Source organism: Styela clava, chromosome 6 (genome assembly GCF_964204865.1).
Source record: "Styela clava chromosome 6, kaStyClav1.hap1.2, whole genome shotgun sequence".
Classification (NCBI taxonomy): domain Eukaryota; kingdom Metazoa; phylum Chordata; class Ascidiacea; order Stolidobranchia; family Styelidae; genus Styela; species Styela clava.
Window position 1 is genome coordinate 155771 of NC_135255.1, and position 19610 is coordinate 175380.

General features: G+C 34.6%; 1 protein-coding gene and 1 long non-coding RNA gene across 7 annotated transcripts in view; one reads left to right on the forward strand and one right to left on the reverse strand.

The window, feature by feature from the left end:
• Window positions 1–17591, reverse strand: part of LOC120331872 (P-selectin-like) — a 35222-nt gene extending 17631 nt beyond the window's left edge. For 2 of the 4 annotated variants that reach the window (XR_005568027.2, XM_039399036.2), the window contains exons 1-6: window positions 17438–17591; window positions 17173–17258; window positions 10170–10271; window positions 8486–8597; window positions 2794–2898; window positions 2300–2524 (exon numbers count right to left, since the gene is read on the reverse strand). Coding sequence is in view for 3 of the 4 variants with exons in the window: in XM_039399036.2 (XP_039254970.2) it covers window positions 2300–2524; window positions 2794–2898; window positions 8486–8597; window positions 10170–10271; window positions 17173–17258; window positions 17438–17507 (700 nt within the window). In the remaining variant the exon portion in view is untranslated. The remainder of the gene's footprint in view (window positions 1–2299; window positions 2525–2793; window positions 2899–8485; window positions 8598–10169; window positions 10272–17172; window positions 17259–17437) is intronic. The other 2 variants (XM_039399037.2, XM_039399039.2) reach the window with 2 other exon arrangements.
• Window positions 10612–12575, forward strand: LOC144424620 (uncharacterized). 3 transcript variants are annotated; one of them, XR_013476845.1, is made up of 4 exons: window positions 10612–11344; window positions 11666–11814; window positions 11948–12069; window positions 12250–12575. It is a non-coding gene; the product is annotated as an uncharacterized LOC144424620 (long non-coding RNA). The 3 variants fall into 3 exon arrangements; XR_013476844.1 differs by having other exon boundaries at window positions 11680–11814; XR_013476843.1 differs by lacking the exon at window positions 10612–11344 and having other exon boundaries at window positions 11365–11814.
• Window positions 17592–19610: the final 2019 nt, after the last annotated feature.

Consider the following 19610-nt stretch of genomic DNA (forward strand, 5'->3'; position numbering starts at 1 on the left):
TTTCAAGTCTCTAAGTAGTGTCGTTCTCGAGAAGAAGATGAAAATGTAAAATCGTATATTGCTCACTGGAGCGTATCGCCGAGGTCACTCATGCGTATCCTTGACATGTCGTATCCGAAACATGTCCATTAATCATTGTTATTAATTTCAACCCAATAGCATGTATCAATTTTGAGAAATCGCAAAAAAACTGATGACGCGTTTTACTCACTGGAGCGTGAAAGCGTGGTCAGTCATACATAAAATTTGCATTTTATTGCTAGCTGGGAACTTCTGCACATTTGAGGTGAATATAAAGTTTGTAGGACCAATTTGAAAAAAAAATAATAAAAATAAATAAATAATAATAAATAAACGAGAATATCGGTTGGAAACCGAAGACTTATCGATCGATAGTTAGGGGATCCCCCAAAACAGAAACTGCAGTTTCGATTCATCCGCTCTTGTAACTTGCGCACTGCGCATCGCAAACACACACTCGGCGGGTTTCAAAATTCTCTCGCTTTACAAAAATCTAGATCACTATATCAATAATTGATTGATAACTCGCTAATTATACGACATAATTCACCCAAAATCAATAGGCTTCTGGTCCGAGATAAGATGAATGCACATGCAAAATCTGGAGCAGATTCAATCTCGCTTCCGTGAGATATCGCGTGCATCTAACAGACACACACACAGACAGACAGACAGACAGACAGACATACATACAAATACCTATCAATATACTTACCGATCTTAAGATCGATAAGTAATAACTAGAGCTGCGTGCAGCTTTAACAGGCTTCCCGCGTAAAAAAAGATGAAGACGCGTTTTGCTCACTGGAGCGTGAAAGCGTGGTCAGTCATGCATAAAATTTGCAGCTTATGATAGGGGACTTATTATCTGCATGTGATGTAAATTTCAAGTCTCTAAGTAGTGTCGTTCTCGAGAAAAAGATGAAAATGTAAAATCCTATATGGCTCACTGGAGCGTATCGCCGAGGTCACTCATGCTTATCCTTGATATGTCGTATCTGGAACATGTCCATTAATCATTGTTATGAATTTCAACCCAATAGCATGTATCAATTTTGAGAAATCGCGAAAAAACTGAAAACGAGTTTTGCTCACTGGAGCGTGAAAGCGTGTTCAGTCATGCATAAAATTTGCAATTTATGATGGGGGACTTATTATCTGCATGTGATGTGAATTTCAAGTCTCTTAGTAGTGTCGTTCTCGAGGAGAAGATGAAAATGTAAAATCCTATATTGCTCACTGGAGCGTATCGCCGAGGTCACTCATGCGTATCCTTGACATATCGTATCCGGAACATGTCCATTAATCATTGTTATGAATTTCAACCCAATAGCATGTATCAATTTTGAGAAATCGCAAAAAAACTGAAGACGCGTTTTGCTCACTGGAGCGTGAAAGCGTGGTCAGTCATGCATAAAATTTGCAATTTATGATGGGGGACTTAATATCTGCATGTGATGTAAATTTTTTTGACATTAACTTCACAATGAACTAAGCACGGAATACACCTTACTGATGAAAATCTGCAAGACCCGCTCAGAGTTACAGTGTCAAGTTACACGCCGGAGTACAATACACTGAAGAAGAGCATTAGACCAGATTTGTTCGATTTTGGTTTTCTCCTTGTTGAAACAAGATATTCATAATTAGTTAAATGTGTTTGTAAATTTAACATTCGGCAATACAACTGTTAAGTTTATTTCATCTTAGGGTTATGCAGGGTGTTTGTAAAAAAGTAGGTACATTGTGGACCTGTCATATCATTTTAAAATCAATTTGAAAAACAGTCAGTTTGAAAATGGAAGTGTCATTGCTAGTAATTTATTTGCTACGTTGTGATAATCGTTTGATTTTCCGAAGAATCCTAAAGTTTATCAGTGTTTTTACGTGACTAAATACAACTAATTATCAATAATTGAAAGTTAATCGAGCAAATAGACTTTGTTAAAAGTGCGCATTGAACTGGTAGCCCTCGGCTTAATCGGTACCTAGAAAGTAGCCCACGGCTTCGAAAAGGTTGTTGACCCCTGGTTTAGACCGACTCTGAACGGCTGTAACCCAGTTACCACAGTTCCCTGTCGCTACAAAAGCATACCCATATTACGCGATTGAAACCACGAATTGGCGTTCGGGTGCCATAAAAATGTGTTTTTATAAAGAAGAAAAAAAACGAAATATTTTGATCAACACTAATCAATGTGTTTATTCCTATGTAATAAAATATTCGTTTTTGCTGTCGATTTACCAATGGTGAAAATCATGACATAATATTACTCACTACAAACTGTTGTCCTATCTCCGATCAAAACCAAATCTCGACTGCATGTAAATTCACAAATACTGTACACAGAATTTCCCTTTGAGCAAAATACGGATCCATGTTTTGGTGGATTGGGTATTGAATTACAAATAACGGGTTCACAGGTCGGAGGAGAGGATGACCATGTTGCAGTAAACCTTGTTCGGACGCATGTTGTTCTAGATGTTCCAACCATATCGTAACCTGGTTTCGAAAAACAGAAAGAAAAAAGCAATATATTTAACTTTTCTGCTCATACCTGCCTTAAGATTTGTTCTCTGAAATATATGAAATATAGTATAATATTTATAGCGTTTAGGCAATAACCTACATATATATATGTCAAACTATATGAAGAATATTAATAAAAACAATTGATCTCAAATTAATTTTTCTACTTTTACAGTAGATCTTTATTTTGCTTACCATAATTTATTACATTATACCATATAAACATCTGGAATTTTACGTACCTGGAAGACATCTATAGACACAATTTGTACCTAAAGAGGTATCGTTTCTTTGACATCTAACAATACCATTCAAGGGCGCGATTATCGACTTACACCTGGGATTAACTGAAATGAAAAAAAAATCCTATTCATTAAGCTCTGAAGTGATACAATGAAAAATGCAATAAACTGATAATTTATTTCATCATTTGAAATTTAAATATATAGAGCATTAGCAAAAAATTACAAACCAAAATTAGTTTATGTTAGATTGCTAAGCAAGTGGTCGGTATTGTCATGGTACGTCTTTACATATACTGGTATGAATATCCATCAATGTTCGAACTTATTGGTCGCCGTAAATAAGCTAGAGGGCACGACTTCAATGAGTTTGCAACTTGAAATATGGTGTTTTGGCATAGTTTGGTTGAAATCTAATTGTTGATGACTGTCAGATTTCAACTTAACATGCAACCATCAAACTACTATTGAAAAAATTTTCTTTTCTTCATTTACTTGTAATTGACTGCTGAGGATGGCTATTAAGTACTTTTCTCTTCATGCAACATCGACTTTGAGTGAATGCGTTTTACACTGCGAGTAATACTTCATGCATAAAATTTGCATTTTATTGCTAGCTGAGAACTTCTGCACATTTGAGGTGAATTTCAAGTTTGTAGGACCAATTTAAAAAAAAAAAATAATAATAATAAATAATAATAATAAAACACAGGAATACAATAGGTTCCCTGCTGACAAGCAGCGGGAAGCCTAATTATTATCCGCTTGCTAGCAAAAAGTGGTCATGCTGCCTTTTTTTGAATAGCAATATTATCAACGCTCAATCGAACTTACTAGCAAACTCGCGACAGACTGAATCCAATTAAATCTAGTGTAATTTATCATTTTGACTTTATGCACTTTCATCTATTTGGTACAATCGACTGTAAACAGGCCTACCATTACACACGTTTAATATTGCGTTATTATTGCGTTGGCTTTTGAGACATGGAGATACAGATATTCTGAAATATGCATATACAGCAATTTGATGTAATTGTGGTATCATACTGTGGCTGTACCAGCATGTTTCATGCGTGGAAGGATATGTCAACATTTGCTGAGATGGACACATGCGTATACAAAAAAACATACGAGCACTAAAAAAACACGAAGATATAACAATTCTACAATGTTGCAATTACTTCGACGTCGATGAATTCATAACAGCAGGTAAGAGCTGGTAACAATTGCACTGGATGTTTTACATTCTCGGGACACATAGCAAAATGTAACGCCAATTAATCGCATGCCACGTCAGTCTGTTTTGTGTCAAATTTTTTCTGCATCTTTCCTATTTTTCTTGAAACACCCCTCCCATCGCCGTGAAACAACGCCAGAATGTTGCGTTGAAATAATAATTTCAAAAATGTAAGAAGATATTTTTGGTTCAACTTTCAGCGCGTAACATTTATCGCCAAATTTGTACCTACACAAAAGTCATTAAAAGATTTTAACAGGAATGTTGAGACGTTTTGAGTAAGAAAGGCAATAAAAATCATGAAACATAGCTCGAGCGGGCCTACTACAATCCAAAAGAATTTGGAGCAAGGGCCGTCTAAATTTGGCGAAACAAGTGCGTTACAATAATACATAATATACTTACATCTGCGGCTACCTACGCACGGTTGGAATCAGAGCCGGATTTAGAAGATGGGACATCCTAGCCAAGGGTTTGCTAATTGTGAGGCCCTCTGATATAATGACGTCACAACCAGTCTAGTTTATATATTATGGTATCACAAGTCTATTTTTAAATTGCGTGAATTACAAAATTTCAGCTACAGGCAGGATACATACATACAAAACGTCATGGCACCAGAAAAACAGACATCGTAATTTTTAGAGATCTGGCACAGTAAATATTATAATAATGCTAACATTCTTTGTTGCATGGATGAATTGGTATATATAATATAAAGCTATCTATCGATATTTTTCATAAAATAAAGACATTATTACGGTTAAAACTGTTCAGGTAATTTAAATCACCATACTTTGTTTTCGTGGTTAAAGGGATAGCGTTTTTCAAAGTTATACAAACTAATTTATGCGGCCGTATTTCATTTTTTTAATCTCTAGAACGGTAAATATTAGAAACAAGAATTATCAACTTCAATAAAAAAAATATGAGATCTATGAGAAGCTTTAAATTGGCAATATTCTGGAATAAGCCATTACAATTTTAAATTAATTAAAATGAATAATAGTACAAAATTGATTGTCAAGGCCCTCGTGGTTTGGGCCCCTAGACTTTAACCTACCTTGCCTAATGGTAAATCCAGCCCTGGTTCGCATGAATCCGCCTCGTCGCAGGGTGGTTCACGTAATGGCTTATTGGTTACGTCTCCCTCCGCAAACCACGTTTGCGGACGCATTGAGCTACAGCTTGAGAAGTCGTATATGGGCAAATAGTCAATCTTTGAGGCGTTTCAAATTGTTTATTGCAAATGATAAGCAATTGGCAAGTTTATACATCCATTTTCTTGTTTTATAATGCAGCCATTTAAAATAAAACAGGCGAAAAAAATGATTAAAATAATTGTTTTAAAACAATTATTTTTCAACAAATGCCTACTTTAAAATATTTATTTCACTGGGTTCCGCTACCACAAAGGTTGAAATCAAGGCTTCAAACACCACCGAGTAGGTTGATTCATTCTCACGAGTCTATGAATGTGAGTTTCAGAATTTCCAGCGAATCGAATCAACATCAATTTCCGACGGCATGTGATACGGCTAAGTGCTCAGTATACGTTCTGTTCAATGATGACCGTGCGTACGTTTGATAGAGGATGTGTGTGAATGTGGTTCGAGTGTTTATGGGCTTTAGGAGAAAATACCGATGCGATAGATGAAATGCGATAGATGAATATTTTTTTCTTATTTTTCGACGTTTCGAGAGACTTCACTACCACAGCTGTGGCCTAACAGTTCAATAGTCAGAATACCATTTTAAAGGTTATGCATTTTTGATTTTAAGAATTGAATCGATTCGAATCACATCTTTTTCGAAGCGATTCGAATCAGATTTATGAGATTCGGAAAAGGAGATCGATTTACCGAAAAAAATAAACATTGAACTTCTGTTCACCGTTGTTATCGGCGGCTTCAAATATGCCGAATGCGTTACTCCAAATAGCATTAAATTACGGGACGGAGATAAAAATGAATTTATCGTGATTGACTTTCACTGATCTGCCCGTGATGCTGTGTAGCTTAATTTCCCCAAACTGTCAGTTTAGTATTCCACTGAATAGCCTAAGTTTATATTAAACAAGAATTTAAATGAATCGTATACCTGAAAATTCGTTACAATTTTGATGAAAATTTACAACATCACACCTGCGCTGCGACTAAATTATGGTACGCCCTGGCATGGCTGGATCAAGAATCAGCTACCGATTTCTAGTAAATATTTAATTTTGATTGAAATTTAATTTAAACTTCGTTCAGAGTGAATTATTTTGCGTATATTAGAGGAGAACTATTACTGAATAAGTCCATTGGCCAGCCATGCTAATTGACACCTAACGTATATATTTATCTATTTTGCTCGCATTTGTTGTGCCTCCACTCGAGTGGCAGTAAACGAAAGAAGGGTAAACATAATGTAATAGAACATATACGTTTATCATTCCAGCTGTTACATATAAAGAAATGTGGTATTTTCTTTAAATTTTTGTAGCGCGATACAAACGGGGAATAAAACATTTCGGGGTAATTGAGCAAGTGTCCTGACGGACATGCGGGAATAGATAATACGCGAGGAATGGCAACTTGTGCTTTGTTTTACATTAAAACGCGACAGATTTTATACCAGACCAAGCATAATATGCAAATGTCGTCTTAATTTAGTTTCAACGAGCATGTTTGATCTGGATACAGCGTCGGACTACGTTTGGACTTTCTGAATTACGAAATTAAACGTAATCCAAGATAATAATAAAGCCCATGTTTAGTAATAACGGTTTTAGCCAGACATATTCTTCCACAGTCGTAGTCGGTTGAAAGATTATTCTTATCGAAATTAATTTAATCGTGGTTAATTTTTTCATGACGGAAATATCATATTATTTTTTTGGGAGTTTAGGAAACCTTCGCATGCAAGAAGATACAAAATGTTTACCGGATTCAGTTTCGGGAAGATTCGATTCGAAAATTTTTTATTTGAGATTCGATTCCAAAAAATGTATCCAGAAGTGGCAATCCTAGTAATGACTAATGAATGAGTGATATATTGTAGGGGAAAGTGGGGAAGGTTGGGACACTTTTTTTCTTTTGCATATTTTGAGCCGTTAATTCTGCATATTCTCTTAAGTTTGCGGGACTAATGCATAGAGGGGTAAATGTAGTTTTTATTCAGCAACAAAGAAATTCCCTTGCGACACACATCTTACTACCAAAATGCTTTGAAAAATGTCTGTCAAGTGTCCCACTGTACCCCACTTGTGGGGCACAATCGGACAGACCCTGGGGCACAATGGGTCAGTCTGTCAAAATTCAACGAAGTATGCCCTTAAAAATAAGCAATTAATCAGCATAATCGTCTAAAGTACGGGGAGACTTCGAATTTGAAGATTTAATATTTTCAAAATCAATGTTCAACTGAAATAGTTCAGATATTTTGACAAAACATTTTGCAAAAAAATTTGATTATTTCCTTCCTCGAATCTAAATCTGGAAATATTATTGATTCTGGAATATATTCCATATTGGGCCATGGGTCGAAAGAAACCATTATATTACACAAAATATAACACATCTCTAAGTCTCTAAGCACTTATTGTATCAAACACTGTCGAATTGTGCCCTGTAGAGCATGTCCCACTGAACCCCGGTCCATTGTTCCCCATAGGAAACAAATATTTTCAGACCATCCCACGGCAAAATTCGGAAGGCACAGCCACTCGCTAACGTTAGGAATATTTTACAGTGGGCTGACGCTAAAGAATATCAAACGATGGTTTGTCTCGTTGGAAAGGCTAAACTAAAAAAAAGAAAAAACTGGAACGGTGAATTTTTTTTTTCAACCTCCCAAAACCAATTTCACCCCATAGCTTGCGCCGCTCTACCCGTCCGTTGTCCGTTCGCGGGGACGTTGTAACTCACCTAAGGGCGGATTGGAACATCGAGCCGCGGACAGGATTGCGGATATAGTATCAGTGTGATAGCTGATTTTCCAGTGTGCCCCATGTCCCAACGTACCCCACCTTCCCCTATACATCTTCCGAGCCGTATTGCATGGATAAAATAAGCACATTTCATTGATCATGGTGTTTGATTTACATTCAGCAAACGGTTTATTCTATTGAAACTATTATGTTGGATGAATTCCTGTTATTTGTTCCTGCCTTAACCTAATGTTTGAGTAAACGAGTGATTTGACTGACTTGCTAATTATCGGTAGGAGGATATAATATGACAAAAATCTTTTAATACGTTGGTTAAAACCAATTTCTACCAATTGTAGAAATGAATCTCTATAAAAAAATAAATAAGAGTAGTAAATTTTATATAAACGATTTCGAATAACTATAACTGAAATCAAACTTATGTCATTTGTTTTCTAGGTTTTCTTTGCCTGAGGAAAAATCTGACAGCTTATCTGTATAGTCACTTATAGATGGCATATGTTGGGCAAGTAACTCACTTTTTTTACAATAAACTTCATGTCCATTACAATTATCTCCAGTGCAACAGCACCAACACACGTCAACTGTATCACGTTTTTCACATCGATAGGAATTCGTGAGAAGCTCATTCTAAAATAAAAAGAAATAAATTTATTTCCTGAGTTTTTTTCTTGTGCGCTGCTGGTCAAAAACGCTCTAGAACAGTGGTTTTCAGCCTTTTTCAGTTTGCGGACCAATATTTTCAGAACCAATGAACCTTCAAAATCAACCTGAAATGTCGAAAACCTAAAATGTAATTAAAAAATTGTAATAACAACAACGGTATGCAATTTAAGGCACACATTTCAATTCAATGGGAAATCTGCTGCTGTCTTTTGAATATCATACGTGTTAAGCGCGGTGCTAATGAGATTTCTGCAAGGCGAAGTAGAGCATTAACTTCCAAACGATTTCTTCGTTTGGTCTTGATGAGAGATAACGATGATAAGCTTTTCTCACATTAGTAAGCGGTACAAAAAATCAGCAGTAATTTGATGACTTTGTCACTGAGCACAGGATATTATTTTCAATTGATATCCAAAACTGTGAAAATGGCATCCATCCGTTCAGGGTTTAAAATGGGCCTTGAACCACTGATAGTTTACTCAACATCAACAATAGGATTTGAAACTTACAAAATAAATGGACAGGTGATCAATGCCTTACTTTTTGCAATTGAGATATAGTATTGGAATATATTTGACGGACCGTCAAGAAGGTTGACTCGGAACGGCGCCGTCCGCGGATCGGCGGTTAAGGAGATAGCAAGAAGATACGCTCACAAAATGATCTTTAACTTAGTTTATTGCATGATTTTAAGTAGTTTAGTGAGTTGTTTAAATTAGCGCATTCGAAGCTTGGTATTAAAATTTTCATTATTGACGATATCAATATTAAAAAGGTTATACTTACAATACATACCTATACCGTATTTCCCGGCAAATAAGTCTGACCGGTAAATAGGACGAGGCCCGTTTTTACGCTTGAAAAAATGTATTTTTGCACACAACCTCCCAATAAGACGGGTAGTAAAATCACATCATATCGGAATCTCAATATACCACACGAAGGCTTTTGAAGGGTCGCCACGTTTGCGCATTGGTAAAATAGCCTATAATGACTTTTCTTGTAGCGTAATATTCAATCCATAACAACTACGGGAATTCAAATTGTCTTTCAATCTAATTGTGCTCAACGTAACTCGCGATTGCGTCCATCATATAGGAACATTACCTATCTAATATGACACTGCAATCTGCGGACATAATAATGTGTCCTCGTGGCAAACTTGTGACCTAGGGAGAATAAATGCTGAAATGAAAGATGTTTATGGCTCAAATAAGTCATCACGCTGACAATAACAATTGTCTCCCCCCCCCCCCAAAAAAAAAAAAATCAAGCCAGAAATTTGGGTCTGAATAAGCGACTTTTTCGCCGGGAAATACGCTAATTAATTAAGGACGATTAAGGTTAATAAATAAGTTAAGGTTAATAAATAAGTTAATGTTAATCTCCTGCATATATGCATTTTGGGTGCTATAAGGATCTAGATAACATCGGATGAGATAGCAAGGTAGTGATGGCATAGGGTATCCTAGTAAATTCAGGCGATGCAATACCCTTCTTTTTTGTTATGTGAGAAGAACAGACCAAAAAACGAACCTGTTTTCGATTGTTGTCGCATCCGATATCTTGTTTACATCTCTTGGTTATTTTGAAATATCTATCATTTGCAATAGATCTAATTTCGTTTTGGCATTCAAGCTATAGAAACAAAAAAATAATATTAAGATTTGTGTGGCAATGAATTGTAAAAATACTTTTTCACCAGAGTGTTAACCGTATATGAGTGTTAACCGTATATCTTGTTGATCAACTACAAGTATCAAAGGCAGTTTCACAATTTGGAATCTCGACGAAATCATTTTCTCATAATTTAAACAACTGGTAAATCAAGACAACACCATCATCTACGCTGAAACTGACCTCAAATTTTTGGAACGGGCGGATTTCTGCTGATACACCTCTATAATATTTTTGAAATCCATCATTTATTATCCATCAATGTTGGGCGCGCACACTGGTAAAGAAGAGCAGTCAATCAGACGCTATATTTCAAACGCGTAATTTATCACGCGCGGTTTTTTGTTGCTTTACTCCTTAATTTGTCCGTTTGATTTGACGAATTCCAGACTTTTGGACTTCGATATTTGGTCAGCCGACATTTATATCTTGGTCGCTTTTGTTATTACTGCAGTAATGCGTTGGCAGTATTTCTCTAAGCCTAAGGCAATGCATCTTGGATTCAATAATGTCAGTGCAGGTGTTGTGTTATTTAGTGCTGGTTATTAATGTATTGTTCAGTGTGATTATGGGGCAGTCTGGAAGTAGGGTAAGATCTATACCGTACCAATTACTGAATTAATATATATATGAATACATACAGACATACTGCAGTACTGGCTATAACAGTCTGACAGTACAGTAGTATACGATACTGGTATAAGGTTGATTGGATGCAGATCCATGTTACGCCTGTCGATACTTAACACAGCCAGAGCTTAATTCGTATTACCAAGTCTGAATTTTTTTTTGTCAGTAGACTGGCAAATGTCAGAATGTTGAAATGACAATACAATATCTGAATATGCCCTCTTTACAGCTCTAGACTTGAAATGTTAACATCTAATTACTGAATCAAGATAAACCGTCAAATTACCAACAGCTTTATGATGATCGCAAACCCAGACTGGACTACAGGGAACACATGAACAGGCAGACAGGGGAAGGGGTAACGTTGCTCTACACCCAGAAACCGTGGCTTGAAGAATATACAGGTATCAATTACATATACTCATATATTTATATACTGATTCAGTGATTGAAAATCATCTACAGACAGACATATTTGATAATGATATTTTAAATTATTGAATTTGAAAAACAGCAATTCACATTTAACTGTCATAAAAACACTAGATTTCCCTTTAACTTATGACACTATAAATAGAAAATTAAAACAACATTTATCTACCTTATTCTGCATATTTACTAAAACCAATTCTATAAATTTGGTTGAATTTCTCCTTTGAATAAGACCGAATTTGAACATATTACATATAATGAAGTTGGGGAATGAATACATTCCTTTTTAACAGTGTTTTCGCTTTAGAAACTGAAGAATCTGATTATGCAGGCATGAACAAATTGTCTGCCCCAACTCTGAACTGTGAAAAATTCAATGTCATAGGCTTCAAAATATTTGAGATTCTTACTAACATGTTATTTCAAGGAAGAAGTATTTGAGGTTAGTTATAATGTTAATTTTAAATTGCTAAAAGAGGAACTTTGTCATCTGCTCTGGCAATAAAGTATTAGGAGTCTACTTTTTATTATTTAGGAACTTTTAAATAATTTATTCCATTTAAATACTATTTCAGGTACCTCTTCCATCTGATCTACAAAGTTTGGTAATACTGGAAAAGTCTGTATCGATTGATTGCCCACAGATTTTTGTCCTTGAACTCCAAGAGGAAAAGAAAATATAAAAGTTTATAGAAAGGTGGGATATTGTAATGTATGCTAGTACATGCAATTAAATATTTTTCAGATATTTCTCACTTGCAAAAGAATTAGATTGGTTGATTGAATACTACAAAATGTTAAATCTTATTCGAAAATTAGGTAATATTTTTAAATTTTGGAGTTGTTTGGGTAAAACTCTTTGTACATTCCATTTCAGATAACTTGAAGTTATGAAGAAGAAAATACCAGTTCGTAAGAGTTCGTAAAAGCAAATGGATGATGCAATACAATCAGCATGGGCAACACTAACCCGGAAAGACTCCCCTTCTGCCATAGACTATTCTCTCACAAGGACTGTCTATAGAGACTTGTTTAAAGAAACTATGTGAACGGATACCCTGCGAGCATAAACTTCTTCAACAAGAAGTTTCTGTTTACCTCGCATTTCTAACTTTTCACTATACAATTTCTCATTTTTCCAAGTTTAATCATTCATTTCACGTTCACATTTATTTTTTGAATAAACCTTGTTTCATAGAATAATAGTCTGTGATTTTTACTGATCATGTCCTGTAAAATGTAATGCCAGGATATTTACGGTAATTTTTACCGTGTTCTGAATGTAAATTCACCGAATTTGTAATGTAAATTCACAGGCTAGCGTCGGTAAATATTTCTACGAATTGTCGGTGAAAATTACCGTAAAAAAATTGTAAGGATTACTAGGGAAATCCTGTAAAATTTACAGGTGATCAACAGCGATTTTACCGAAAATTCTTGTGATATTCACCTTAAAATCGCATTAAAATTTCACAACTATATTCCAGTAATATGTAATGCCAGGCGATTGCCGGTAAATATTTCTTAGAGTGTATATATTTCAGCATCAGGAAAGACTCGATTATATAATTTGATCAATCTATCGCCATGCATACTGGCCTTCGGTGGCCCGCTGTTTATCTGTAACGGCGCACAATTCATTAGCAGATAAGGCTGGAATTTGAATACGTTAAAGTAGTGAAACCTGATAAGTCATTTCTTTGAGCATTCCATTAGCTGACTTGTCTGCAGCAAACTTGGTAATATAGTCTTGCTCTTTTTGATGTAAACACGGAACGGTTCCTTGGAATCCCTCTGCCAACCTGACAGTATCTCTTCATCAGCGATTTAATTTACCAGTTTATTCTTGATAATCTTGTTGCTACGTCAAACGTGTTGCCACAACCTGTATGCCTGCATTTAGTTGCATATTACAGCTTGCCTGGAAGATTGGCCGAGAAGATGCTAGTTTCAGGTGAATAAATCATCTTGCTGAATTTTAACCTGCGAACGAGCGTTCTCTGGTCTTTCACGGCTAGACAGTTATTTGCATCCAGTAGATTGACTTCTGTCATGCTGGCAACATCTTGTATGTTCCACATAATCGACTCGATTATATAATTTAATCAATCTATTGCCATGCATACTGGCCTTCGGTGGCCCGCTGTTTATCTGTAATGGCGCACAATTCATTAGCAGATTAGGCTGGAATTTGAATACGTTAAAGTAGTGAAACCTGATCTCTGTCCCTGTTCGCAGCAATAAAACATAGCTGTTTGGATCATGTTGTCGGTGATCCTAATCTTATACATATACCATTTTTTCTAAACACACAACACTGTTGGATATTGATTCATTTATAGCTTCGGTTTAGGTGTTGCAAACGCTGGCGAGCTGTTAGCTATCTTACTGTCCATGCTGTCATTTCTGCAAGAGTAACTTCCGTGGGGATCTCTGGTTCTCAGACATACATAGTTCAACTACCATTACCAATATTTTTTTATAACAAATGTTTCGTGTTTACGTGTTATGAATTTGTACTTTTTACTGTGTCATACATAATACCCAATATGATCGTGTCTGATATAGTGCACTGATGTCACAAGTTGGCGTTATTTTCTTTATCTGTACGTACTATGTTCGCTTTGTGATAACATATTGTTGTTGTAATATTTCACAAAGTTTGTAAATCATTTAGGACTCTGTTCAGCCTCAAAATATTCATGCTCACTGAAACAAGCAATTGCGCAGTGTAATATTTTCCTAGAGGGAACACTGATTGTAACCCTAACCACCTGACGTTATCTGGAATACGCGACCGACTCGGTTAGTAACGTGGTATACAGCAAAAACTTTGCGTATACCGCCCATCATATATAGCCAATATCATACCCGTATACATGCAACTCAATATTTATATACAGAGTATACTGGCAGTAATGTACATTTACAACCAATCGATTTTATATGCATATATGATTATATGGCCATCATGTGTTTGATATCAAAGCGTTGTAATTTGTTCAATTAGCGAGACATCGCGTCAGTGTTACCATTACACAATTTGACTATTGTTAGTGTGTGACTGTGTTCTTTTGCATACAATAAATTTTCCATAACGATTGATTATTATAATATCATAATTCACAAGTGAATTATCAAACTTGTGAAGTGGAAGTAATAAATCGCAATGATCCGAGAATCATTCAATGGTTGCCTCTACATGTTACATGTTTGTAACGAAACATGCAGTATTAGACGTTAGTGGTGCATGATACGCTTAACAATAGACTAATTACGCTAATATTGCCTAACAACAGGTGATCGTGAGGATCAATTATGACAGTTTCAACATTGATATCGTCTTTTTTCCTAAAAAACTCATGCTAAGCCATTAGTAATAAGCTCGCCTCAAACTAATCAAATTAAAGATTTTTTAGTTTAAAAATCTATCAAAACATCATTACATGATGTTGTTTGATTTAAGAAGTATCGCGGCAATAATATTATCAAATTAGATCAATTTGTATTTACTCGCAGTAAGTAATAATATGAATGATAATTTCAAATAATTCAGAACCTTCGATTTTATTTCAGCAATGTCATATAATCAACCATTTCTTTTCAGCAAAACAAGTTATTCCAAAAATATAATTTTCAAGCAATTTTTAAAATTGATTCTATTAACATCTTTGTAGTGTTATCTACCCCTTTTCAAAATTGGGTTAAATTCCAAAGTCAACTATTATCAACAATTGGAGAATTTTTACTGTTTACTGATAACCAAGTTTTACTTGTTTTACTCTACAATCATTCGAAAATTATGAATGAGTTTATGTTGAGTATATAACAAAATTGCTGCGTATTCCGTAACAGCAAAAGCACCAAAACCCGTATGTTCCCCAGCTTTTCATTTTGGGGGGTGTTTCGAAAATTAGGGGATGGTAAATAATTTGTTATTAGCGAGAAAAATATTTGTATTTTTAAAAATTGGTATGTATTTAAGTAATGATGTACATGAGGGGTCTCCGAAGTTGATTTACGGCGAGCCAAAATAAATAGCAGAATAAAATTGTAGGGCCAGAAAAGGGGAGCGAGGAAAAGTGCGCGACGACACGGCTGGGGTTCAGGGCGTGCTTAAGTGCCTTGAGAAAATTTCGAAAAATATGCACCGAAATAGTCCCTAAGCTTGATTTTAGATACACCTAGCATCGCAGTTTGTTACGTAATGAAATTAATAATTATAATATTTAGCTGATAAAATTTCAGAAAAATAAATAACAAGCACGGCTTTCAGCAAGTAATTTGCAATTGATAGTGACTAATGAAGTTACTTGCTCATCCAGCATATGGCATAGTATGAATGGCTACTTATGGCTTGTTTTGTTACAGATTTCACATTTTTTTGAACATGTTTGTTTGACTTTTGTATGGATTAAGCAATGAATTAAATTTTGAAATACGCGCGTCAACTGATCATAATGGCGCATAATTTTGTATTCCTTCGGAACTGAAATATTTTGTTGGCAAGGAAGACAAATCGCTGAAGTTTGATTCTTTTCAAAAAAGAAATAAAAACGCTGCCATTCATCTGAAACGTCTGTTTTCAGTACCTAGTTTTCGTTTTGTGACATCTTTAAGCTTTCTTAGTATACGGCTGATATCTAAAATACTGCAGTGTGTAATATACGTATACATAAGATACCGGTATAATTCAATTGTTACAAAATAAACGTGCTTAAACTGTAATAATGATGTAACGATAAACGGTATCTAAAACTCAAAAGGTACCACATGGAGTGTTAAACTATTTCACTCAAGTTTGGCGGGCCATTTTAAATCGTTACGCGGGCCGTAATTGGCCTGCAGACTGCAGTTTGGAACCCCTCATCTACACTGATAAATATGCCATAGTCGTTATTGGACACGTTTAGTGGCCATAACGATCGTTTCAAAATTTTGTTGTTATTGTTATTGTTATTTGTATCCGTCTCCATTTTTAAAAAATCGCTTTTCTCTTCGAATACTGGACCAATTGCTTTGATATTTTTAGTGGTTAAAGATAAAATTTTTCTCCAGAAGGCTATTACTTTTTTTTTCGCTATGACGTCATCAAAATTATTGCCACTGGCTGGCGCTACGTGTCCATATATTTGAGCATAGCTCTCTTGTATTCGAATACAATTATATTTGAGTTGGGAATTACAGTGCGCACTTCAAAATTAGGGGGGGGGGTGTAGGGAAAATCACTGACCAAAACCAATGAGAAAATTAAATAAAAAAAATATTACGAAGGATGTGGGAAATCACTGACCAAAACAAATGAGAAAATTAAATAATAAAAATATTACGAAAAATGTGGGAAATCACTGACCAAAACAAATGAGAAAATTAAATAAAAAAAATATTACGAAGGATGTGCGAAATCACTGACCAAAACAAATGAGAAAATTAAATAATAAAAATATTACGAAGGATGTGGGAAATCACTGACCAAAACCAATGAGAAAATTAAATAAAAAAAACATTACGAAGGATGTGGGAAATCACTGACCAAAACAAATGAGAAAATTAAATAATAAAAATATTACGAAGGATGTGCGCTTTCGCAACAACAAGTGCTTTTTCATTACATTATAAGCATATTTAAAAGATTAGAAAAAATTTATAAAGCACTACACAAAAGAAATTTATTCTGCAGTGAAAAGTTACGTTCTTTAAAAAAAAACATGTGACCAAATCTTCATATGGATAGGTGAAGTTCACATTAATTTATATTCAATGAGTGGAATATCATTTATTTATATAATGTATAATTTACCTGGCTCGGTTGGCATTGTTGTAGCTTCCCATTCAACATACAATCCCAATTATTGTTTTCATTTTCACAATGCCAACATCTCAATCCTGGAAGTACATTTCAGCAATTATTTTCAAAAGGTAGTGTATCACATCATTAACTAACTGTAAATAACTTAACAAAATACTTTTCTAGTTAAACTGGAAAAACTCTCAGTTGAATATAACTTGCCCCAATGGAACTTCTTATAGACTGTTTATACATGAGAAGAAATAAGAATATTTACCATTGCACTCTGATAGTATCGTTGCTGCGAATATTATAAACTGCGTGAATAAAATCGTATTTGTAGGCATCACAAATCGTCTGTATATATTTCCTTAACCTTTTCTATTACAACTTTGAAAATTAAGCATTGCAAATTAATTGTAAATCATAGTTTCTAGTTTTTAAAATAAACTTCATATATCCAGTATAGTTTTAATATACGCCTAACTTATTTAAACAAATACTCTGTGATATTCCAAAAATCGTTTGACGTATATGCGGTTTAAGAAGATTTCAGCAAATAAATCACGCAAAAACGCTCGAGGACAATTATTAATCGGAACGATTTCGTCGATAAAAATGAAATAAATTTGAAAAAAATAATTAAATTACTCGTATTATTAGACGATACATTGCGCTCTTCAGAGGAGAAACAAATTCAAAGCAAAAATAAGAGTTAAATTCAAAAGTTATTGTTATTTATTTCAAAAACAATATCTTCCATGTGTTTACCGTTTATCAAGCGATTGAATTTTGGCGAGGTTCGTTAACGTTTTTTAAAATTAGCTCCAGTAGGACAAGTTATACAATGTGTTAATATTTCAGCTATAAATGACAAATACATGTCAGCACATTTACCATATTAACAACGAACTTAGATTATAGAAGACTAGTCAATAATATATTCCTGCAATATATTTGTAATCCAGGCGCATTAACGTTTGCCGTGGCATTACTTTTTTCAAAATAATTTCCATCAGCTGATGATACTACCAAGTGTCATCGACCCTTATCATTGCAAAGCAATTCTCTTTATAATGTAATTACACAGTGACGTTTTTTGCCGTTTCCGAATAATTTCTATTTATCAGGTAAAAATGAGAAGGTAATACTCAATTAAACGAATACCTTTTCAGCGAAGTTTAATAGGCAATATTCTTCGAAGGCGTATTCTTTGCTTTGTGGTAATTTTGTCACAAGTCGTTTGACAGGTTCTTCAACAAAGCATATTATTTTTAGGCAAAGATACTAGCTCTAAGATTTTGTATAATCAAGAAACTATTTTGGAAAACATATTCACTTATTGGGCGTTAAAATATTCAGTCTTAGGTTTTAGCGGCCGTTGTTAATTTAAAGTTTTGGATTTTGCTTGAATAGTATATTATTATTATTATTATTCACTTTTCATTGAAAGAATATTAGGTACGATTCTCAGAAAACACTCTCCGAAAAAAATGCTTTATTTGGATAAGTGAGTATTTTATGACCAAATAGATGCCCCAGGAAACATGAAGTAATTTTAATTTTTCAAGCAAAGTTGTATGATGACTGGAACTGGTATTCGTCGTTTGGTTTGGTGTGGTGAAGTAATGTTTTTTTTAATTATTAAGTCGCCCGGTAAGAAACAATTCACATATTCTGAAGTCAGAAGAAATATTTACTATAGGCATTTGACAGTCATTGGTAAAACAAAATAAAAAAAATATATTAATATGTTGATGTTTACACATTTAATCACTCTTTAAGTGGTCTTCTACCATGTACATAGCCATTTCAGTCATTCGGGCGTATGAAAGACTAGACTTCAGAAGTTTAATGAACAAATAGCAAATACCACGGTAACCCGAGTTTTTGAATGGAGGGATAATTCTGAGTGTGAGGGCCTGTAAACCTGTAATATCTGCAGTGTGGATACAAAATACCACAGTGTATAGGAAAGCAATTTAACATCGAGTGGTATGACTGAAATCTGAGCAACAAAAATTCTATCAAAATACATATCAAAGTTTGCAAGAGAACTTGCAACGATAATCATTTTAGATTCTACCATTTAAACGCACGTTGATGATCTCGCAAGATTTTCAGTTTCTCGAAAAAATTGAAGATTTATGGAATGGCCTTTCTTTGCCATCCTGTACGACGAGACTAATAATATGGCACTTTTATCGTGTGCTAGTCCATGTTCATTTTGTGTGAAAACTCGGAACAACTTGTGAAGTTGAAGGTATATATTAAAACTTGTTCCGTAACTTTGGAAAAGAATGAAATGGAATTCAAGATACTATTATATATGCGCTTTATCGCCAGAATGAGCAGGGAAAATCGCCCAATATTATGTTTAGGCCACAAGTCAAGTTTAGACTCAACATTCGGAAACAGTAAATAAATGTAGATAAAAATTTCATAAAAGT